Source organism: Oryctolagus cuniculus, chromosome 4 (genome assembly GCF_964237555.1).
Source record: "Oryctolagus cuniculus chromosome 4, mOryCun1.1, whole genome shotgun sequence".
Lineage (NCBI taxonomy): Eukaryota > Metazoa > Chordata > Mammalia > Lagomorpha > Leporidae > Oryctolagus > Oryctolagus cuniculus.
This window is the reverse complement of record NC_091435.1, coordinates 64,563,033-64,584,941: the sequence shown is the minus strand read 5'-3', so window position 1 is coordinate 64,584,941 and position 21,909 is coordinate 64,563,033. Positions and strand designations below refer to the sequence as shown.

At 37.9% G+C, this 21,909-nt stretch overlaps 1 protein-coding gene across 1 annotated transcript in view; it reads right to left on the bottom strand.

Annotated features, from left to right (window-relative positions):
* The window catches only part of TRAT1 (T cell receptor associated transmembrane adaptor 1), a 37,586-nt gene that overhangs the window by 4,574 nt on the left and 11,103 nt on the right, over positions 1-21,909 (bottom strand). Inside the window, exons 3-5 of the mRNA XM_051819076.2 lie at positions 15,563-15,599; positions 7,880-7,941; positions 5,444-5,532 (exon numbers count right to left, since the gene is read on the bottom strand). Of these exons, the coding sequence (XP_051675036.1) occupies positions 5,444-5,532; positions 7,880-7,941; positions 15,563-15,599 (188 nt within the window). The remainder of the gene's footprint in view (positions 1-5,443; positions 5,533-7,879; positions 7,942-15,562; positions 15,600-21,909) is intronic.

The following is a 21,909-nucleotide window of genomic DNA, read 5'->3' as shown; positions in this document are numbered from 1 at the left end:
AGAGTCAATACTGGGACAAGTAGAACAGGAGAACAGGGTAACTTGGGAAGCAACAGGCTGAATGCAAGACCTTGAATTTGGTATGAAAAGCTTTGGTCTGAATACTGATTCTGCCATATACTGATTATAGGAAATTGAGCAGTTTTAATAAACAATTTGGACCCTCAATTTCTTTGCTTGTAAAACGAGAGTAGTGATACCTATCTCCCAGGATTGTTATAGTTAGTCAATAGAAATAATATATATGGAGGCTACAAGTATTTGAACTATTCTCCAAAGCCAGATGGTATTATAAATATTAAGAATTATAATCTAAAAATGTATGACAACCATTGAATAAACCAAGTATTTCTATATTGAAAATTTAAGTTCAAGCCTAGGTCAAATTATATTAATATGGGGAAGGTAAGGGCTGAGGAAACAACATTTGGAGTAACAAAACTGCTAATTCTTCTCCCTATTAGCACTCATTTTCATGGTAAGAGAGTCTTATGTTTTCTACAAGGCAAAACAGTTGGTTCTACTTACAACTTCGGTTTCTTTGTCTTTTTATTCATAAAATCATCATTACTGGAAAATTGTAATTCAGACCTGACTGGTGTGTTTGTTCTAGTCTCTTTCCCCTGCCATTTATCTCATCTACTTCCTTCAAATTATCTTCCAATTACATAACATTTAAGTTCCATGACCCTTTCCTCTGAAATCTTAGCCTGTACACTAAACTCTTAATTTCATATTCTGCCCTTCAAGATTTTCCCTATTTTACACTAGTCACATTTTCAATTTTGATTTCCACTAGTCCCCTTGCATAAACTCTGTACTCCAGGCAAATGTGACAATTTACTCTTCCTGTACCTCTGTTATAGATTCACCAGGTTTGACTCTGACTAGACAGGTGGGGAAGATGTCAATGGAGTTGGACAAGCACTTGGTAACACAAAGGGGTGAAATATATATATATATATGTACATATATACACACATATATGTGTGTATATGTGTGTGTGGATAGTTTTCATTTTAATTGGAAAGGGGACACACACACACATATAATGAGAGAGAGAGAGAGACAGAGACAGAGAGAGGTTTACCTGGTGATTCCCTCTCCAAATACCTCCAACAACCATGACTCCACCAGGTTGAAGCCAGGAAACCAGAAGTCAATCTCAGTCACCTACATTGACGGCAGGGACCCAAGTACTTGAGCCATCATCTATTGCTTGCCAGGATGCACATTAGCAGGAATCCAGATTGGAAGCCAGGTACGCAGGCATCCCAAGCAGTGTCCTTTTTTTTTTTTTTTGCAGAGTGATAAGGCTTAATTGGGGATAGGGCATCCATCAGAACAGAAGGGACAGAGAGAGAGCACCCAGTCGCTCAGACTGGGGGACAGCGAGGTTACATGGTTGAGTGGAGAAAATACACCTGGGCAGGCCAGGTGGACAGAGAGGCAGAGACTGAGCGCAGTCTGTTTGGACTCCCTAGCTTTTTAAGGGAGTCTGTTTACCCACCTCCCCCTCTCCTCCAGGACAAAGGATGGAGAGTCCTGGTGGAAGGGCTTGTTGGGTGAAAATTAGCAAATTCCTCCCCAGATTTGCTGGCACCCAGGCAGAGTAGGGGGCTTCCCTTAGGGCACGTCTGAGAAGGTTTTATTACCCCATTTTATCAGGTCAGGTAACCCATTTGGTCCAGAGGAGAGAGAATTCTCCTGGGAGCTTTCCTTGGGGGAAGGGCTGGGACCACCTGGGAGGGTATGGGGTCTGAGCAGGACTTTGAAGAGCAAGATTCTGGGCATCTGGAGCTTCCGCAGCAGGTGCTGGTCTTCAGGCCTGTCTCACAAACACACATAAGCTTAATTTCTGACTTCCTACCTAACATATCCCCCTCAAAAGAGAAAGAAAAACCCATAATCTTATAATGATAAATGGGCAGAAGTCTGTATTCTGTAGCTACTTCGGAAGCTGACAACTGGGTGTAAAGTTGGATATGGGTATTTTTCTCTTGCTGTCTGTGCTATGGTGTTTGAGAGTGGCCTCAGGAAGCATTGTCCTGCTTGGTCCAGAGGGCAATCACCTTGCCTGAGGTAGTCTGGAAGCTGTGTCTTAGAAGCACTTGCAGCCAGATGGCTTGTCTTCTCCCAAGCAGTGTCTTTCTTATTTTTTTTTTCTTTTTGACAGGCAGAGTGGACAGTGAGAGAGAGAGACAGAGAGAAAGGTCTTCCTTTTGCCGTTGGTTCATCCTCCAATGGCTGCCACGGCCAGCGCACTGCGGCCGGCGCACCGCGCTGATCAGAAGCCAGGAGCCAGGTGCTTCTCCTGCTCTCCCATGTGGGTGCAGGGCCCAAGGACTTGGGCCATCCTCCACTGCACTCCCGGGCCATAGCAGAGAGCTGGCCTGGAAGAGGGGCAACCAGGACAGAATCCAGCACCCCGACCGGGACTAGAACCCGGTGTGCCGGCGCCGCAAGGTGGAGGATTAGCCTAGTGAGCTGCGGCGCCGGCCCCAAGCAGTGTCTTAACCACTGCACCAATGCTCACCTCTGGATTTCTTTTGGTCTGCCCATCACTTTGTTCTATCCTTCTTCTTTTTTAAAAAATATACCCCCTTTCTTTTGGGAAATTCCTTCCCACTACCTGTTTCTAAAGAGGCTGTCATTTATAGTGCAATGCAGCAGGTCCAGCACAGGATTAGCACAGGATTAAGTATGCTGCATATGCTGTATCTCAATCATTATTTGCCACCCATTATGCTAACAAAAGAGTGTAACCAATGGCATGTAATTTAAGAAGAGCCACTTTGGGACTGCTACATACATTCAAGGAACAAAAGTCTTTTTTTTTTTTTTTCTAGGATCAGGAGGAAAATCATCTGAGGCTTCCTCTAGCTTGCCAGCTCTCAAAGGAAAAGTTTGTTGATAACGGAAGAGAATGAAATCAGTAACTTCATAAAGAGTAATGGAGAGCACCCCCTTATTCAATTACCTCAAAGCAAAATATATGCTTAGATACCCATTATATGAGGCAATAATTTCCGTCTGATGATAAGTTGATTTGAATTCAGTTTCTGTACTTATTACTGAAATCTTTCCAAATACCATAATGGAGATCTAGAAAACACTTGGCCAACTTCATGAAATGTTCAAAGAATCGGACTCTTGAGAATGGGCCATGAATCTGTACATTTAATAGTCATGTGAGACTTTGACAGCACTGTTACAGTTAAGTGCATGGGTGGAAGATATCTAGCCAGGGTGAAAGAATGAACATCTAAGGAAAGAAATAGAAACAACAGAGGAGGGGAAGAACTATTTAGAAATTAGAGGAACAAACAATGGAACTAAGGTATTGTTCTGTGGGTTTTTTTAATGTTGAGAAATTTGTATATATTGGTAAGCAAATAATAATGATTAATTTAAAGACAAACATGAAAATGGAGAAAAGTTAAATAACAAAAGATCCAAAATCTACAAAGAATTAGGGGAAATAGTTAGGAGCATAAGTGAAAGTTTTATCTTTGGAAAGAAGAGAGGATGCCTCTAACATGGAAAGAAAGGGAGAGATCGACTAGAGATTTGGACCTGAAGGGAGGAGGAAAAGGCTCTTACTTGAATTCCTCAAAGGTTTTAAGCTGCAGGAAACCTTGTGGACTCGTTCTATTACTAGTCTTTCTAATTCATCCTTCCTAGTTAATTAACTGAGATTCTGAAATTACTTTATCTGAAATGCACCCATCATGTTTCAAAGGGCAGGGAAGTTATTTACTGTTTTCAACAAACACTTTATCAAGATTTTGTATGTAATATTTTAGATTCCTCATGCTTTTGTGACTAACCAAAGTAACAAAATATTATAGTAGCAAATGGTATTTTTTATGATTTTGTTCACTACAACAAAATAAAATTGAGCAAATATAAAGTAATTACTTCTAATTTATGAAATTAAATTTATGAGAATAGTGTTAAAGAATGAAGACTGATTTTAGAAGCATCTTTATATATTTGTGTGTGTGTGTGTGTGTGTGTTAACAGGCAGACTTTTAATGACTTTCTAAGGTTCTGCAGTATTTACATGAGTACAAACCTCATGCAGCTCAAATAAAGCCAGCTTGTATAATTCTTATGTATAAAATAGTAACTTCTAATTAAAATTCTTAATACTTTTATAACTAAGCTGTTCTGAGTCCCTACATTTTAGATGATAGGGCTGTATTTAACCTGCGTTGAAAGGTTTTCTTTTTATTATCATAGATTTAGCAGATAATATTATGTAGGTTTTCACACCTTTTATCTAAAAATATATTTTATAATTAACTGAACATCAGATGACAGATGTACCTGTCACTTGGTGACTTTATATATCACTCAGACCTTACCACATCTTGGTTTCTTATAAAATATTCAAGAATTCTAATTTCTCAGAGGAATCACATAAGGAAAAGAGAAAATTCTCTTAATAGGAAGTTTCCAAGATGTGATCCATTTAGGGAAGAGAATGTCTTCTGTTACATAGGACTATAATTTGGATTCTGTCTCTGTCCTTAGTACCTCAGTCTTCTGGGACAAGTTATCCATCCTTTGCAAGAATTTACAAAATGGGAACAATGAGTCTGCCTTCCTTATATGAACATAGGGTGATCATGCACATGATCCAAGGCCTGGCATAAACAGCTACTTGGGAAATGCTGACCCTATGACTATTTCTATGGAAGTCATGAGAGAGAACATAACTGAAGGACAAACCTGGGAGGAGATGGAAGAAGACCACTTTAACTGAAATTTAGGACACTCCACAAGCATTAAGCTAAGAATTTTGAGTGACTTTTCATAAAGTCAGTGCTTTATCTAAGGATATTGAAGTCAGTGTGGTAGGAGGAGGAGAAATTATCAATTTCTTATTGGATTTGTTTGTCTGTACTTAGGTTTTAGTCATGCCTATCCCTATGTAAACTATGTGTATATTTCATAATCTCTTAAGACCATAGACATTAGGACTCGCATTAAAATTTACTCTCATTTGCCTTGTAAAACACAGCTAAATTGCCTGACTACTCCTTCGCTTCGCCTCATGAATGCCTGACTTATAGGTCTTGTGAGCATTATACACAGGCCAGCTTTATAATTATCTTTGTGATACATATAATTTTTAAGCCTGGAAGGAAAAGCTGAATTGAGTATTTAGGAATCATCCCACCTTTTCCTTCAAATTTATCACCTTTGTAACTGTACACAATTTGTACTCAGGTGTGATTTGAGCTCTATTTACTAGTCTCTATGTTTATCTTTAGAACTCAGGTCCCAGAAGCTGATGCCTGATTTGGACCGCAAAATTATCTAACAGTCCACTTCAGATGTATGTGTGTGTCAGAATGCAATGCTTTGTGCCCTGAAACAGTCATATGTCCTGACCTAGACTGACAGTGACTCTTGATGCAGAAGAAAAACTCACCTGTGTAGATGGGGGCACTTCTTGCGTCTCATTTATAGATCTCTCTGGTCGGGCTTTCATTTGTTCATAGCAGTTTTCATCTATTGGTTCTTGGGAGCCAAAAGATTATGATTTACAATTGAAAAAAGAAAATTGCCAGCACAAATTAAAATACATTCCCCAAATAATATTTAACTTTAAATATAAAAAAGCCTTCAAGAATTTTGTAGTAGAGGCTTTCTGGTGGAGATGTAAGGAACAAAAGAAGTGCAAATCCTCACCTGCAAATCAGATGGTAAAATGTTTAGTGCCACAGCATTTATGTGACAAAAAAGAAATCCCTGCAATAAGGACTGGATAATATATTTTTAATACTATTGCAAGACATGATGGTCTTAACTTAAACTACCACTTAGATGTTCTAGAGATCCCATGAGTTAAACACAGGACTGCCTGTGTTTTTTGCTATTTAGGAGTGATTGTATATTGTGCATGGTGCATAAAACAGTGCACGTACAATTTTGTAGTATCCTCTGTGGGTAAGAAGTTTTACTTAGGGGCATTTTAAAGTCCAATATTTTAATTTGATAACAGAGAGTTTAAATAATGAATACCTCTACTGGAAATCCATGACTGGACAGCCTAATCAGGTTGTGCTAAGGGTCTGAGGTCATATAATGCTGGTCCTAACTTTTGGGGGTTTTTGTACAGAGTCCATCAGCCAGTAGATCTATATGCTTATTTCATCCTTTGGGGACATGCTTATTTCTTCACCCAGCTATGCTCATTTAAAAGGGAAAGACAGAGAGGTAATGATGCATACAATGGTCAGTATCCTGGTAGAAATGTAGAGTCAGCAATTTGATCCAAAGTCCATGAAAAGTGCATATTATGAAAAAACTATGCATGAATTTCAACATTTTTGCATCAAAATAAATATTTAATTTAATTATCCACAAATATTTTCTGGATTTAATTATTTTAAAGGCAGAATGACAAAGAAGGAGAGGGGAAGGTGGAGAGAGAATCTTCCATCCATTTATTCATGTCCCCAAATGGCCACAATGGACTGAGCTGAGCTAGGCTGAACCCAGGAGCGTGGAACTCTAGCCAGCCCTGGAATCTGGGTGGTGGCAAGGTCCTTAGTGTGTGGGCCCTCTTTGGCTGTCTTCCCAGGTGCATTAGCAGGGAGCTGGATAAGAAGCAGAGCAGGCCAGATGTGAACCAGTGCTCTGATATGGGATGTCATCTTTGCAAGTAGTCGCTTAACCCATAGTGTCACAATTTCAGCCCACAAACTTTTTGAAGTACCCTCAGATTCCTGAAAAATAGTTTCAGATTCCTTAGAGTATAGCAATTAGGGGACAAGTTATAATGGAAGGAAAGACAAAATTAAATAAATTCTTGAATCCCATAGAATTTCTATATTGTTAACTTAGTAACATTTCATATTTTGAGATAATATATTTTAAGTTTATGTTATAGTCAACAGAATATTGGCTACACTAAATACAGTGTTCATCAAATAAAAAGGGAAAAGACCATAGTCTAGCAAGAGAATAGGAATAGGTAATACACAACAATCAAAGGGAAAGATATCCACTTCACTCATATAAAGTAAATTTTAAAACAGTCATGAAACCATTGAGACTATAGTATTATGTAATGCTTATTAATTTTTTTTTGGAAAATATTTAAAACAAAGCTTGGCAAAACACCAAATTTGCAGCAAAATCGAAACATCTTCAGAAAAATTTAGTACATGACTGGAAATCTCTGTGCTCTAGTCTTAACAGGTCAACGGAAAATTACTCCAGAGTTCCCCAGCATGAATTTTGTGAGTGCTTACAGAGAAAAGTTGTGAATTTCTATCATCAGAACTCCAGTGTTGTCTGTTTTGAGGAATGTAGGGTGTTTCACTTTTAGGTGACTAAATGATAGAAGCAACAAAAGATTCTTGGAATTGTTAATTGAAGAGAATTTCTCCTTTCAGGGCCATCAGTACAGTCCAAAGTCCTTTGCTAAAAAAGAGTAGGTAAAAATACCCAGAAAGCCTGAGGTTTTCAATGTTCCAAATTATTCACTGTAGATTTCCTTTTGTGTACAGAATAGAAAGCACTGATTATGTGATCAGTTTTTTTGTCCTAGAAATAGCTTTATTTCACAGAATTCTGTATGTGTCAAAATTCACTGTAATAGATTCTTCCTATATTCTCAATACTACTAGAGTTAAATAAGGAGAATATAGAAAAACAGGGTGTTGATTAATCTGTAAATTGTAACACAATCTATAATTCATGATTTTGGAAACATATGAAATATACCTGAGTTTATGGTTACCACTGGGATATTTAATAGTGATCATGATTTTTAAAAATCTATCTCAAATTCTTTGGAAATTAAGTGGAGTTTACTTAATTTATTAATAAATTTAATTTGTGGAGAAGTAAAACTTACCTGGGATTATATTATCTAAGTTACCATAAATTGGTGTGTCTTCAATATAATCTTCATCAACCCTAGAGTAAGAAAAATAATTGATCTTATTAGAGTCCAATTTATACACAATTAGTTATTGATCTATCACCAGAATTCAGTATTGAGTGAACTATTGCATGTTCTTGTTCAACCTCAACCAAACAAGATAGATGTGTGTTCATGTGTGAATGAGTGAACATATGCTTGTATATATATGTATGTATACCCATGATTGAATTTTAACTATTGAAGTAATAATAGTTAATGCTTATTCATCTCTCCCTGTGTTTCACATGCTTCTTGAAGTACATTTCATATGTTTGTTCATGTAATTCTCAGACCAATCCCAATCTGGTAGGCTATACATCATCACCACTTCACTGATGGGGAATTTGAGGCACAAAGAAATTATATAACTTGATCAAGATCACAATACTAGTAAATAGCAGCCCTGGGATCAGAATTAAGTTATCTGTGCTCTTAACAGTACAACTATATTTTCTTTTTACTTACCCAGAATACTAATGTCACAGTTTCTTAATCTTATGTTTTCTGGGGCCAGCTCTGTGGCGTAGCAGGCTAAGCCTTCGCCTGCAGTGCCGGCATCCCATATGGGTGCTGGATGATGTCTCGGCTGCTCCTCTTCCCATGCAGCTCTCTGCTATGGCCTGGGAAAGCAGCAGAAATGGCCCAAGTGCTTGGGCCCCCTACACCCTGGCTCCTGGCTTCGGATCGGTCCAGCTCTGGCCATTATGGCCATTTGGGGAGTGAACCAGTGGATGGAAAACCTTTTTGTCTTTCCCTTTCTCTGTCTATGACTCTACCTCTCAAATAAATAAATAAATCTTAAAAAAAAACCACTATGTTTATTATAGCAGGCATTTAGCTTAGCAATTAGCACAGTTTATCCTACCCCAGAGTGCCTGTTTGAGCCCCAGTTCTAGCTTCCACTCCAGTTTCCTGCCAGTTCAGAGCCTGGGAGGCGGTGGTGTTGCCTCAGGTGGTTGGGTTCCTACCACCCTCATGGGAGCCCTGGATTGAGTTCCTGGTTCCTAACTCTGACCTCAGCCTAGCTCCAACCATTGGGAACATTTGAGGAGTAGATAAGAAGATGGAGGCAATTTCTCTCTTTCTCTTTCTTTTACTCTCTTCCTGTATGTACAACTCTCAATCTCTCTCTGCCTTTTAAATAAATAAAATGTACTTATTAAAAAAAAGCTAGAAACTATGTTTAGTTTATCTTAGACACAGGTTGGCAGATTCAATAAAATTGAATGTCTTTTTATGTCCAGGTACTAGTTTAGGTATTTTACATATATTATATGAAAGGCCCAGAGAAAGTATACAAAATTAATATTATTTTCCATTTCCTAAGGGATAAGCCTGAGATTCAAGTATATGAACTTATTTTAGGCTTATGTGTAATGTCAATAATTACTATGAATTATGACAACTTTCTTCCGTGCCAGTGCTCATTTGACCACAAGACAATCCTATTCTATGTACATTCTTATCCCTATTGTGCCTATAAGAATTTTCAGTTCTCCATGATTCTGAAAAAAAGATATGATATATGTAAATAATGTGAAAAACAGTTCAAATGATACCTGCATGAAATGGTTTGGAAAGTGTAGATTCTGTGTGTATTTTGCTTATCTGATAACAAATGAACTAATTCATAACCTTTCTTTCCATCTAGTAGTTAAATACAGCTTAATATTGTGATAGAGAGTCATCTCTGCTTATTTTTTCTCTTGATTAGAAAAAAAAATAGCTAAAGGTAGAGAATTTTTAATAAAACAACCCATCTATTTTTCTTATCCCACATAGATAGCATGTACAACTGGCAAATGATAAATCATGTAAAAAAAAGTGAACTTCATTTCATTCCTTATAAATGAAAATAAGATGTGATTTTTAATGTAGTGTCCTATGAATACAGGCAGGTCTCAAATGATTAATCAATGCAAATAAACTATTATTCAAGAGTAGTTTTTGATGAACAAACTAAAACATGTATTTTTACTTAGCAGAGCCTGATACCCCCAGTCTATTGTAAAGATGTTGAAAACTTAATCAATAAATCTTTGGCAGTGCTTTATGTGGAAGATAATAGTAATTAACTTGAAATAAATAAACAGCCCTATAAATGAAACACTAGTGCACCTCTGAGTTTGGGGTCAGATCGCACTCTCCTTTTCTATGAATACATCTGAAATGGTCTTCTAACCAATAACTGCACATACTGACACTCAAAAATGATAAAAAATGTATAACAATTATATCTTAAAAGTATGTTTCAAATATTGTGCTTTCATTTATGTTTTTCTCTAGTCTCTATTTTAAGATTTTTATTTTATTGTGAAATCTTTTTCAAAAAAATCCTTAAAGAGTTTATGGATTCAAATAACTCATTTTAAAAATTATTGTTCCTGCCCGGACTTAAATTCTCCATTCACTTGTCTAACTTGTAAAGCAAGAATATTAAAGTAGTTGATTTCTGTGGTTCTTTTTGGTTCTAAAATTCTTTGATGTAAATGTAGGATTCAAAAAATTTAAATAATACTTAAAAATATTTCTACAAAATTAAATAAGACTGTCTCAGTGGGCTGGAAAGTTGAAGATTAAGAAAAGTGTATGTTTAGAGGTTTATCATAATCATAAGTTTGTTTGGGCTAATGTTTATTTTATTTACTTAATGGAATTTCCTTGAATAGATGGGAATATGTCTGGGTCCCAGCAGCATAGAAAAGTTATTTAAAGTCCTGAAAGAGGGTAAAATTGTTTATGGAATGAGTTTAGGTAGAGAAGAGGTTCACTACAGGAGCCCTTGGGAACTCTGGTGTTCAGGTTCAGCTGTTAGTAAGAGAGAAGGGAAACAAGAGAGGTGGCTCAAAGCCCAGAGAAGCAAGCATCCCAAGTGAAGAGTGTCAGTTTGCCAAATGCTATAGATGGACCCAGGAAGATGAGACAATGATTTGACCTTGGACAGTTCATTGGTGACCTTCACAAGAGCTGACTCTGGATTAGTGAGGACAGAAGATCAGATAGAGTAATCCCAAGAAAGAGAAGCAGGCAAATATGGACAGAATGTAGGTGGATCCTTCAGGTTTCGCCATATGGGAAGCAGAACAATAAAGAAATAGCTGTAGAAAAACTGCTTTTAAGGGAGCTTTTTTGTTTTAGCTTTTGGGTATATGTAATATAGTCTGCTTAAGGTGATTTTTGTGTATCTCTCTAGTCCCAAGTATGACCAGAGAGATATTAAGATCACCAAGAATAACTTGGAGGTTGCCAAGGACTTGTTTAAAAGTGTTTTCAAGTCTGACAAATTAAAAAAAAAAAATACGGTCTGCTTATGCATTCATATGAATGATGCAAAAGGGATAGAACAGGTAATGATGCAGGGAGAAAAGGGAAAGCTGCCAGAGTGAGATGTTCCTAACTATTTGATTATTACAATTTTGCCATCTTTGATGGGACTATGTCATGGATGTAGGTGCCTTGTACTTGAGGTGAGAGAGCACCAAAGGCTGACGTTGTGGCGCAGTGGGTTAAATAGCTGCTTGTCCTGGCTGTTATGCTTGCCATCCAGCTTCACACTAAAGCACCTGCGAAATGATGACTCAACTGCTTGGGCCTCTGCCACCCATGTGGGTTTCCCAGATGGAGTTCGCGCCTCCTGGCTTCAGCCTGGCCTAGATCTGGCTGTTGTAGCTATTTGGGAACTGAATCAATGGCTGGAAAAAATCTCTCCCTCTCTCTTGCTCTCGCTCTCGCTCTCACTCTCCCTCTCTCGCTCTGTCTTTCAAAAAGTAAATTTTTTAAAAAGAACTCTAGTCCAGAGGAAAAGTTCAAGCCCCAGCAATATTTCATGTGGCTAGAGATTAAGAAGTAAATTTCAGTGCTGTTCTTTGAGAAGCAATGATATATAGCGCAGTGAGGTTGTACTACCAGTAACTGAAGCACTTAAAAAGGAGGAAAGATTTCTAGAGCAGTGATACAGAGCTGGGAAGTGACAAAGAGGTAAGCAAGAATAAGATTTTGGAGCATATTAGCACTTCCCAGGCACTCACAGAAATACTTAGGAAGGGGGTAGACTTCTTGCAGTAACACAGGATAACTTGTACACAAAATCAAGTAAACTGGAGGCTGGAGAACTTAAAGGCACTTTGATTACATGTGTGGCAATGGTCATACAGAGGGCTTCATTTGCATACCTACTTTGGAGTAGATGTCAGAGAAGACGACCCAGTGCTATCATCATGAAGATGCTCAACCCTGAGAACACTTGTGAAGTAACCTGAGACTGAAGGTCTGCTCCAGGGGGCTAGTTATATTTAATTACTGTATTTGGCAAAGAAGGGAAATGAAAAGGATTCCCATCCTGCAGAGTTCCAAAAATCTAATCAATTACCCTGAAGTGGAAGGGTAGCTGGACTGAGATAATGTTTTCTGGTTAAAGGGACTACAGGGCCAGCCAGGAGCAGTCAATGCAAAACTGCAGGGAAGTTGTCCTTATTTCTTTAAAACTATCACCATAAAATTTTTGAGAGAGACTGAAAGCTGAGCAGGCATGATAAACTTAAATTATTGTAAATCTGAACTGCTGTTGTAAATTAGGCAATGAATATATTGCAAGTGAGTAGGAATTTTCTGAAACCTTAGTTCCATCCAATAAGCAGCAACTTTTTCAACTTCCCTGTTTTTTACTTTACAGTAAAAAAACTGAAGTTCACCAGTGCACATTTTATGAAGCTATAAATCTACAATTGAACAATTTGATTAAAAACCAGAATTCTCTGGATCCCTGACCCATGCTATTTCCACTGCACTACCTTCCTTATTCAAATCAAAAGAGAAGAATGGTGTAGAAGTATATTTTAAATGAAAAATAAAGTGGCCATGGGAAAATACCATAAAGTATATATTTGGGTTTATGGTCTGTTTTTGATGCTGTTCTATTCTTAAATTCATTGTATTTCTGATCTACTATCTATTAAGGGCAGGGATTTGGGGAGACATGAAGACAAGATCAAATAAGCCAATTGTTTCCTGTCTAGTCTAGTTGTCCACCAGAACAAATATTGAATAGAGGTAGGAGAACATGATGGAGAACCGATTATTCCAACGTGATAGAAGCTTGTCTCATTTCTGTCTAGCCACAAACCGTTCTGAAACTGAAGCAGCGTCAGTAAATCTTGCCCTTATTTCTGTTTGCTTTGTTTTAATGTTTTAAATGTTAATGACTGAATCTAGCTTTTTGTTTGTTTGTTTCCTGGAGCCTCCATGTGCCCCCTTGTAAAAGTGATGCTGATTCCCAAATCACACAATCAAAGGAAATACACAGCTTATAAAATACATAGACTTATAAATTAAAATACCAGTACCTTCTCTAGATAAAATCTGTATTATATCCTCAAAATTTGCCTGAGTGGAAATTTATTACCATAAAATGTTAAATCCTTTAGAGTATGTCTATATCTATCAATTCCTGTCTTTCTGTCGTTGCAGGACAAGCAGAGTTTGGTCAGCCCAGTTCTCCCTTGCTTGTAATTTTCAAGAATAACCATAGATGTGCTGGGAGTGCAACATTCTGGATTAAAGATCTGGCTGTGATTGGTCCAGTCCGCTCTAGAAGCACAGTTGTGCTCCTGAGGTGTAGACACAATGTGGGCAGCTTTCTCTGGTCGCTCAGCAGAAGTACAAGTGCAACAGGTGCAGATAACGTCCCATTCACCACCTAACTTGGTTTTCCTGAGCCTTGGGGAACCAGCTTACAGTGAAACCTAGGCTTCTGTTGCCCCTTGCTGCCCGTCTGTAAGTGACCAACCTGCCTCATGCAATTCACTGCTTGTGTGAGTGTTCTGTCTCACCAGAGTCAAGTGAGCCTTCACCGTGCAGTCCAAAGTGTAGTGTGTGGACTCCCATTCTTGGTGGTTGGCAAGTAACGGAGTTTCCCACTGTCCTTGCAGTGGGAGTCCTCACTTGGGACTTGTAGTCAATGTACTTTTTATCTAATTGTTTAGCATAGTGCTTGTTTATTAATATTTATTCACTGAATGGTTTTATAAAAGAGCAAGCCTCTTTTCCGCACTTGCCCTATGGCTAAGAGCCTGCTGGCACTGAGATGAGTAATTTATCAGTTTACCCCTCTGGCTCTTCCCATCCTAGTTCCCAAACCACCAATCTGGTCTTTAGCTAAATGAACTTTCCATCACATTATATCTAAATTGCCTTACAAATTACAAGTATCAAACCAATCACCAAAGAGATTCACTTCTACTTTGTAGATATTTAGGACTTTATTCACGTTTGTTTTAGCAAACTGTAAGGTGATCATCAAATCATTCAATATGAATTAATGACTTGAAATTACCTAATGTTAAAAAATCTGAGGGTGGGGCCGGCACTGTGGTACAGTGGGTAAACCTGCCGCCTGCAGTGTCAGCATCCCATGTGGGTGCCAGTTCATGTCCCAGCTGCCCCACTTAGGATGCAGTTCCCTGTTAATGGGCCAGGAAAAGCAGCAGAAGATGGCCCAAGTGCTTGGGCCCCTGGACCCACATGGGAGACATGGATGAAGCCCCTGGCTCCTGGCTTAGGCTTGGCTCTGCCCTGGCCTTTGCAGTCACTTCACGGTTAACAAGCAGATGGAAGATTGTCTCTCTCTGTCTCTGCCTCTCCCTCTCTGTAACTTTGACTTTCAAATACATCTTTAAAAAAAAAAGTCAAAAGAATCTGAAGCTAAGCGTAATCATAAAAATAAAAATTTGGTGCATTTGTGTATGGGAGTGCCTGCAGCTCAGATCCTGAATCTGCTAGAGACATTTTCACACGTGAAAGATTTTTTTAAAGCATTTTAGAGGCCAAAAGAGGCTCCAATTCTTATCCTACACAGTGCAAAGCTCTGCTTTTCAAAGCCTTTTCAGTCTAGCAATTTCAACATCCCTCTAGGAAATTTTTTGATTTAGATTTTTTTCTACTTCTAAAACAAAAATCTCCAAATTAATTATATGTTTGGGTCAGGATATTCTGTCCAAGAAAATGAAATTTCTGTAGTAGAATTTACACCATAAACTTTACTTTTTTTTAAAAAAAAGTTGATACTGTAAAATTTCTCTGCAAATACCTCAGAAAGTATTAAATAAAATAATTTATATCTATAATTGTATATTATTTTATAGCATATATGTATTACATTTTCCTGTTATCATTTCCCTTACAAACAGCACATTGCCAAACAGTTTTGTTTTTTTAATGTGTTTGTATACAAATCTTAAATTATACTTGGTAATGCTAGATTTTTTTGTACTCCGAATTCTGAGACATAAATCTGTATATAGTTAACTGCATTCCAACAGGCTGATCTGAGTCCTAATTAGGATATATGCTCCTGAAATGAATGAGAATTCTGTAGATGCCAGCATAGAGTCTCATTTCATTCTTCATCTGGCTCTCTCATTGACTCAGGATGAGTTAATAATTAGGGAAGATAGTAATCTTGTAGCTTTTAATCTTCAGATGGGAATAAAAGTAATTAAAATTCACTTTTAATTTTATTTTAACCCAAGTTCAATATCCTTGAGCTAAATCTATAAGCAATGTAACATTTTTTACCTTTCCTTATTAGTTGGGCATCACGAATCAATTTCAACATACCTGGGAATGTAGTCATCAGAGTATCTGTACATATAATCTGAAAGATATTCAAAATACACAAATTAAAATAATCTTTGATATACATTTGTTAAATCTACAGACCGTTCTAGGGTAATATTAGCCTAAGTGTCAGTCAACATCTTTGATTAAGTCATTTGAGCTATCTCTAATTAAACTAGGGATAAAAACATAACCTATTTGGACCATTCAGATTCTCTCTTGATAGTTTAGAATGGAAATAGTACATCTTGTAAGTGATATGGAGCCTGGAGGTATGGCCATTTTATTCGGGGAAAGACTACGGAAAGAAATGGGGGGCCTCCATTCCTGCCTCCCTGTTGGTGCAGTCCTTTGTGTGGCATGCCCGTACTGTCTGTCCTTCAGTTCCAGGAAACACCTCTGCATCCTTCAAATAAGTTTTTCTCTTCGTTCACACTTGGACAGGGTTTTTTTTTTTTTTCCCCTTACCATAAATAAATAAGTACATTAAATTAAAAGAACAACAACCAAAAAAATTGAAAACCATAGGACAATCCTGTGTGTGTGTGTGTGTGTGTGTGCGTGTCTGTGTCTCATTTATCCAACTATCCTAAAAGTGTTAACATTTCTTGGCACGTGAGCAATGACACAAAATAATATCAAGAAGGTGGTTCTGGTCATACTGACCCGCCATCCACATGGTACCAATAGTGGTAAGGAAAGATGAGGGTCCCAGGAAGAACCTGGACAAGGCTTTAAAGCAGTGTTTAGAATTAATCAAAACAGTAAGATGGCTTCTATAGGAAATAATTCCCTTTGGTCTGCAGAGACAAGGCTTACCAGAATTGTTATTAGACCAATAAAACCATGAAAAAACTATGAGCCACAACTCAGTAAGTAACCCACTGTTGAAATTTGAAGTTAGTCGTTCAAAGGCAAAATAAAGGAAGTATTTTTATTTCTAGTTAAATGCATATATATATTCAAAAAGATACGGGAAAACATGGTTTTAATATTTTTTAGTGAAAGCAACAGATTCATAATGATTACAAGAAGAAAATTAAGAAAAAATTTAGAGTACTTTTTTTTTTTTGCTTTTAAAAGTTTTATTTCAAGAGAGACCCCCCCATCTGCTGGTGCCACCCCCAAAGACCCAAAATGGGCAGAAGGAGGGATGAAGCCAGGAGGCGGAGGGAAATGTTGGATCCTAGGTGGGTGGCATGGGGAGGGGATGGGGGTAAGAACAGCAGGAGCAGGAGACTGGAACGGAGAAGTAACCAGGAACTTATACAAGGCACTTAAGAGGTGACGCCAATGGCTTCCACCCTCAGTTTGTGGTTCTCTGCCCCCTCTTGCTGCAATCAGCTGCACTTAAAGATCAACCCATTCTTTTGAGGTGGTTTCACCCCATAGAGTGTCTGGGTTCGATTTCTACCTCCTTACACCAACCCAGCATGGGGCCTAAGCTTCTGGATTCTCTTTTTTTTTTTTTTTTTTTTTTTTTTTTTTTTTTGACAGGCAGAGTGGACAGTGAGAAAGAGAGAGAGAGAGACAGAGAGAAAGGTCTTCCTTTTTGCCGTTGGTTCACCCTCCAATGGCCGCCGCGGCCGGCACGCTGCGGCTGGCGCATCGCGCTGATCTGAAGCCAGGAGCCAGGTGTTTCTCCTGGTCTCCCATGGGGTGCAGGGCCCAAGGACCTGGGCCATCCTCCACTGCACTCCCGGGCCATAGCAGAGAGCTGGCCTGGAAGAGGGGCAACCAGGACAGAATCTGGCGCCCCGACCGGGACTAGAACCCGGTGTGCCGGCGCCGCAAGGTGGAGAATTAGCCTACTGAGTCACAGCGCCGGCCCATAAGCTTCTGGATTCTAAACAGAAGCATCTGTGTGAGCTTGGGGCTAGAATTACTGGCACTGAGCCACCCTCCCAGGACCCTGGAAAACACCTTTGGGGTTACTACCACCCCCACAGCACGGCAGCACTACAGGCCCCCTGCTCAAACCAGACCAGATCTTGGTATTACCCCATAAGCTCTGGGAGGCACCTGCCTGGCACAGGCAGGGCCGGGTAGCTGCCCCCTCCCTAGTACATAATGCTCAGTGGAGCAGCCTGTGAGGAGGTAGGATATCCCGGTGAGGCTTCCTCAGCAGTGGGGTACAGTTTTGATAATGAAGATCCTTATTATGAAGAAATCTGTATAATCCACTCAAGAAATATTGATGTTGAACAGGATTGAGACATATAGCATGATATTTGTTATATTTGAATGCTTCTTATTCAAATTGATATCAAATAAAACCTATTCATAGAAAAATAAGACCAGTGTTATCTGAACCTCTGACCATGACTCAGCAACTGTAACCAAATGGTGATCTTTCAGATTTAACAAATGATGAAGCACTGTTTGTTGGTAAGGAACTGACAATAACATTTTCACAAAATTAAGTCACCAAATGGCTACAATATTACTTTTAGTTAGATTTCTGTGCAACAAAGTTCAGTTATACGCAAGAGATGTTACTAATCATTAAAGAAACATTAGTGGAACAATTTATGAAAATAATCACAACGGCAGATGGACATGTCACACATCAATTTGTCTGGAAGAATTCTGTGAAGGACCAAATGAGGGAAGATTTATTTAGTAAATTGCTATGGGACCAAAAGTGAAGAATATAATTCATTTGGGATATGTCAGAAATACACGTCATCTAGTCCACAGGAAGTGTCCTACCATGAGTTGCACATAGGAGATGCAGTTATTATCAACTTTTTTCAGATTAGTTGTGTGAATATGAATGGACATGGATGCTGGGAGAAGGCCAAGAGAACACAGTGATGGTACACAGTGGCCAGTTAATAACAGTCCAGGAGAATCCAAAGCTTTGAGAAGTTAAAATAATATCAGTAATCTCAGAAGAAAAAGTAGCTAATACAGGTCAGAAAATTGTCCATTGGAAAATAAAACAGGAGGTGACATACATGTTGGTTTCTATGTGAAGGGAATGCTTATTCTCAGGTGATTATTATGATTATTATTCAGATTTGTCTGGAATTAAACTGCATGTACAAAAATTTAGTCAAATTGTAGCCTAATACACTATGGGAAAAAATCAGAGTAAGGAAACAAAAAACTTCAGATTTGGGACCACATCTGCCAGGTATTTGCCATAAGACAACAACTTTAAAACTGTGATTCTCAGTTTTTCAACAAAGTAGGGATATAATGTCTATAAGAAGGAATAGATGTGGAAAAGTAAATACAATAATTCGTTAAAACATTTTATAAAATGAAAAAAAATCCTTATGGATATTGTACATCATAATACATGTGCTATAACAAGCCACAGTTTTGCTGTGACTATTTCAACTGGGAAGTTTCTTCATTAAATGAGTTAGCTGAATCAGGCTGGCACTACTAAGAGGGTATTTTGAACTTAAAAAATTCATAAATAAGACTTGATTTGGAATAAAATTACTAAACTCTCACCTTTGACAAGAACAACTAAACATTAACTTGAAAGAAAAGACAATGATAATTTGAAAACAAAAATAGTGTCACTTTTAAATTAGAATAAGAAAAAAATGGAATAGAGTAAAAAAATCCTCCAAAACATACTAATACTTTTAGAGGAGAATATAGATTTTTTTCAATTGGAAGGGTAGGAAGTACAAGTGTTAGTGCCTGAAAAGTGTACTTGTACAATACACAAACGGATAATTCTGCAAAAGGCAGACACAGATGAATGGATCATGAACAGAAAACAAAATTAGAAGTAAGAACAGAAAGCATTGTGGGAAGAAAAAGGAACAGAAACAGCTCCATAAATGATACAATATAATAATGTGATGCTCATATAGAAGGAAAGGAAATGAAAACAATGGGAAAAAAATAAGTAATGGGTAGAGGACATTACATTTCAAACCAGCTCTATTGAAGAAGCACCCTGAAATTGGATTTAAGAAGTTCAAGAATATCACATACCACGAGACTTTTAGAGTTTAAGTGTGTAATCAGGAGCTGAGAGATCAGTATTGAGTGATTTTAGTTTTATACTATAAAACTTCTTCCTAGAAGAAGACTAATAAAATATGATCTCTTTCAATGGGGGCAGTAATGAAAGAGTCGGAGGTTATAAATGAGACTAAAGGTCAGCAAGCCCAAGCTCCTAAAAAGATCTTGCTCTGTCATAAGGGTTCATATGTTTATTTAAAAATACACTCTGCCTTGTAATTTTCAATGCTATTTAGCAAAGTTTAAAAATGTGCTTTGAAACGAAGCAGTTAAATGCGTAGGATTGCATGTGAGAAGAGGTAGGTAAGTTTTCAAAATTCTCTCCTGTGATTCATATGCAAACAGTTGTGGTCAGGTTCACGGTTGAGAGGGTATGATGCAAATACATCTGCTTTTATGTTTTCTCCTTTCTAGTGTTCATCCTTCTATGCACAATTCACTGCAACAAGAAACAGCCGCTCATTGTTGGAACTCCATCATAAAATCTTTCTGATACATTTTCATCATGAAAATATGAAAAATGACATGAATTTCTACTGAATAGCAGATACACAGATAGGCCTTTCATGAATGACAAGCCATGCACTTATTTATTCTCCCCAAAACAGAGAGGGAGCACTGGATAAAGAATATTCTTTGGATTTAAAGGAGACAAAACTAGTATATACCTATCAGAAAATGAAATAAATACAATCCTCCTAAGGAACGGAATTGGACAAAGAATCACAAACAAATGAAAGATTTATTTTCAGGGGAAGAAAGAACCATATTTTAAGGCTCCTACCTAGCTGCTAGAGGAAACATCAAGGAGAGGCTTATCTTGTCTATCTGATTGAATGTGTAGATACTGTACGGTTGCTGGGATAGAGATTTTCTTTTGTAAACTATTTGATACACCAGCAACACTTATTCACTGACTCTTTGCCAAGGTGGAGTCATATCTTGCAGGTTTCTTAGCCACAAAGTATAGCACAAGTTGCAAACATGAAAAAGTTACAAGAGGCCAGATAGAGGGGCATTGCATTCACAGCCCAAGCTGGCTGCTATTGATAGAATCTCTTCTAATCTGTCCAGGAAAAACAAGACAGGCAGAAGGCTTCAGGAGGCCTGAGAAGGAGCCCAACAGTTTGCAAGATTAATCCCACATCTGCATAGACTCTGTGAGGGAGAACCATGGTATTTGTTCACATAACATGGAAAGGATGGCAGCATGATTACAATGTGAAGACATGTCACAAGTTGTGGAAAATGGAATTAAAATATAAGTTAATTTTGGTGCAAAAAGATAGAAATACATGCATACATTTTTCGTACTATGCATTTCCATGAACTTTCTGAAGATAGCTTGTAATTGTGGAAAGATGTCAAGAGAACTTGGGGCAGTTGGGAAAGGGCTGTAGCGAGGAAGCACAGAGCTGGGATGAAGACAATGAAGACAAAAGGCATTTCTATAGCATTGATATTTGCTGCTTCAAAGTAAACCTTGTGTAAGACCTACGGTTGTGTGGTCCACCTAAGGAGAGCCCATGACTGCCCAAATAACATGATTTGTGGTCCAATAATCTTTAGCACCAACTCCACAAAAACCTATAGAAAACTCCCTAAAAAACAGACTTGAATGTGACTTACATGACTTTACAGACTTAAATAATACAGAGAAGGGGGTAGAAAGTGAAGAGGAAGCTGGCGAGGACCTGGAAGGCATAGTGATAGTGTGGGTGCCGAAGAGGCCAGACGAAGTAATGTTAACTGAAATAACAGATTTTGAAATTAAATGAAATGACATGTTGCCACAATAGGCCCTTAATAATTATTTGTGGAAAGAGGGAAGGAAGCCCTAGGACTTCATAGAAGTTGATGTGGGCTGTAGCAGCCCTATGACCAATGCACTAATTTCCTTACACTGTGCTAAGGTATGCACATAGAATTCTCAAAATTCTATAGTCTAGATGGTATTTTCCAAATGTTATAAAGAAACTGAGATTCACAGAAGTTATGATACTTGACTTATATCACAAGATTTTCCAGCCAAATATCAATAGCAAAGTTCTAATTCACATCAGGTTGACTTCAAAAGTTTTGCTGTTAAAAAGTTGAGGGAATTGAAATTGATATGCAAAAACATCAATAAATACAATGTAATATTTCCTGATTTTTAAAAAATTTTAATATTTTCTACCACTCTACTTTTGGGCAATAAAGTCATATATAGTTTGTCTGAGGCAGTAAGAGCTTACACACTTGAAAAGCAAAGAAGAAAGAAACCTCTTCATAAAAAGCAAAATGAGCAGGTTTCTCATTTTTATTCAGGCTATTGTCTTTTACCACTGGTCAGCTTGCCATTTTAAGTAAAC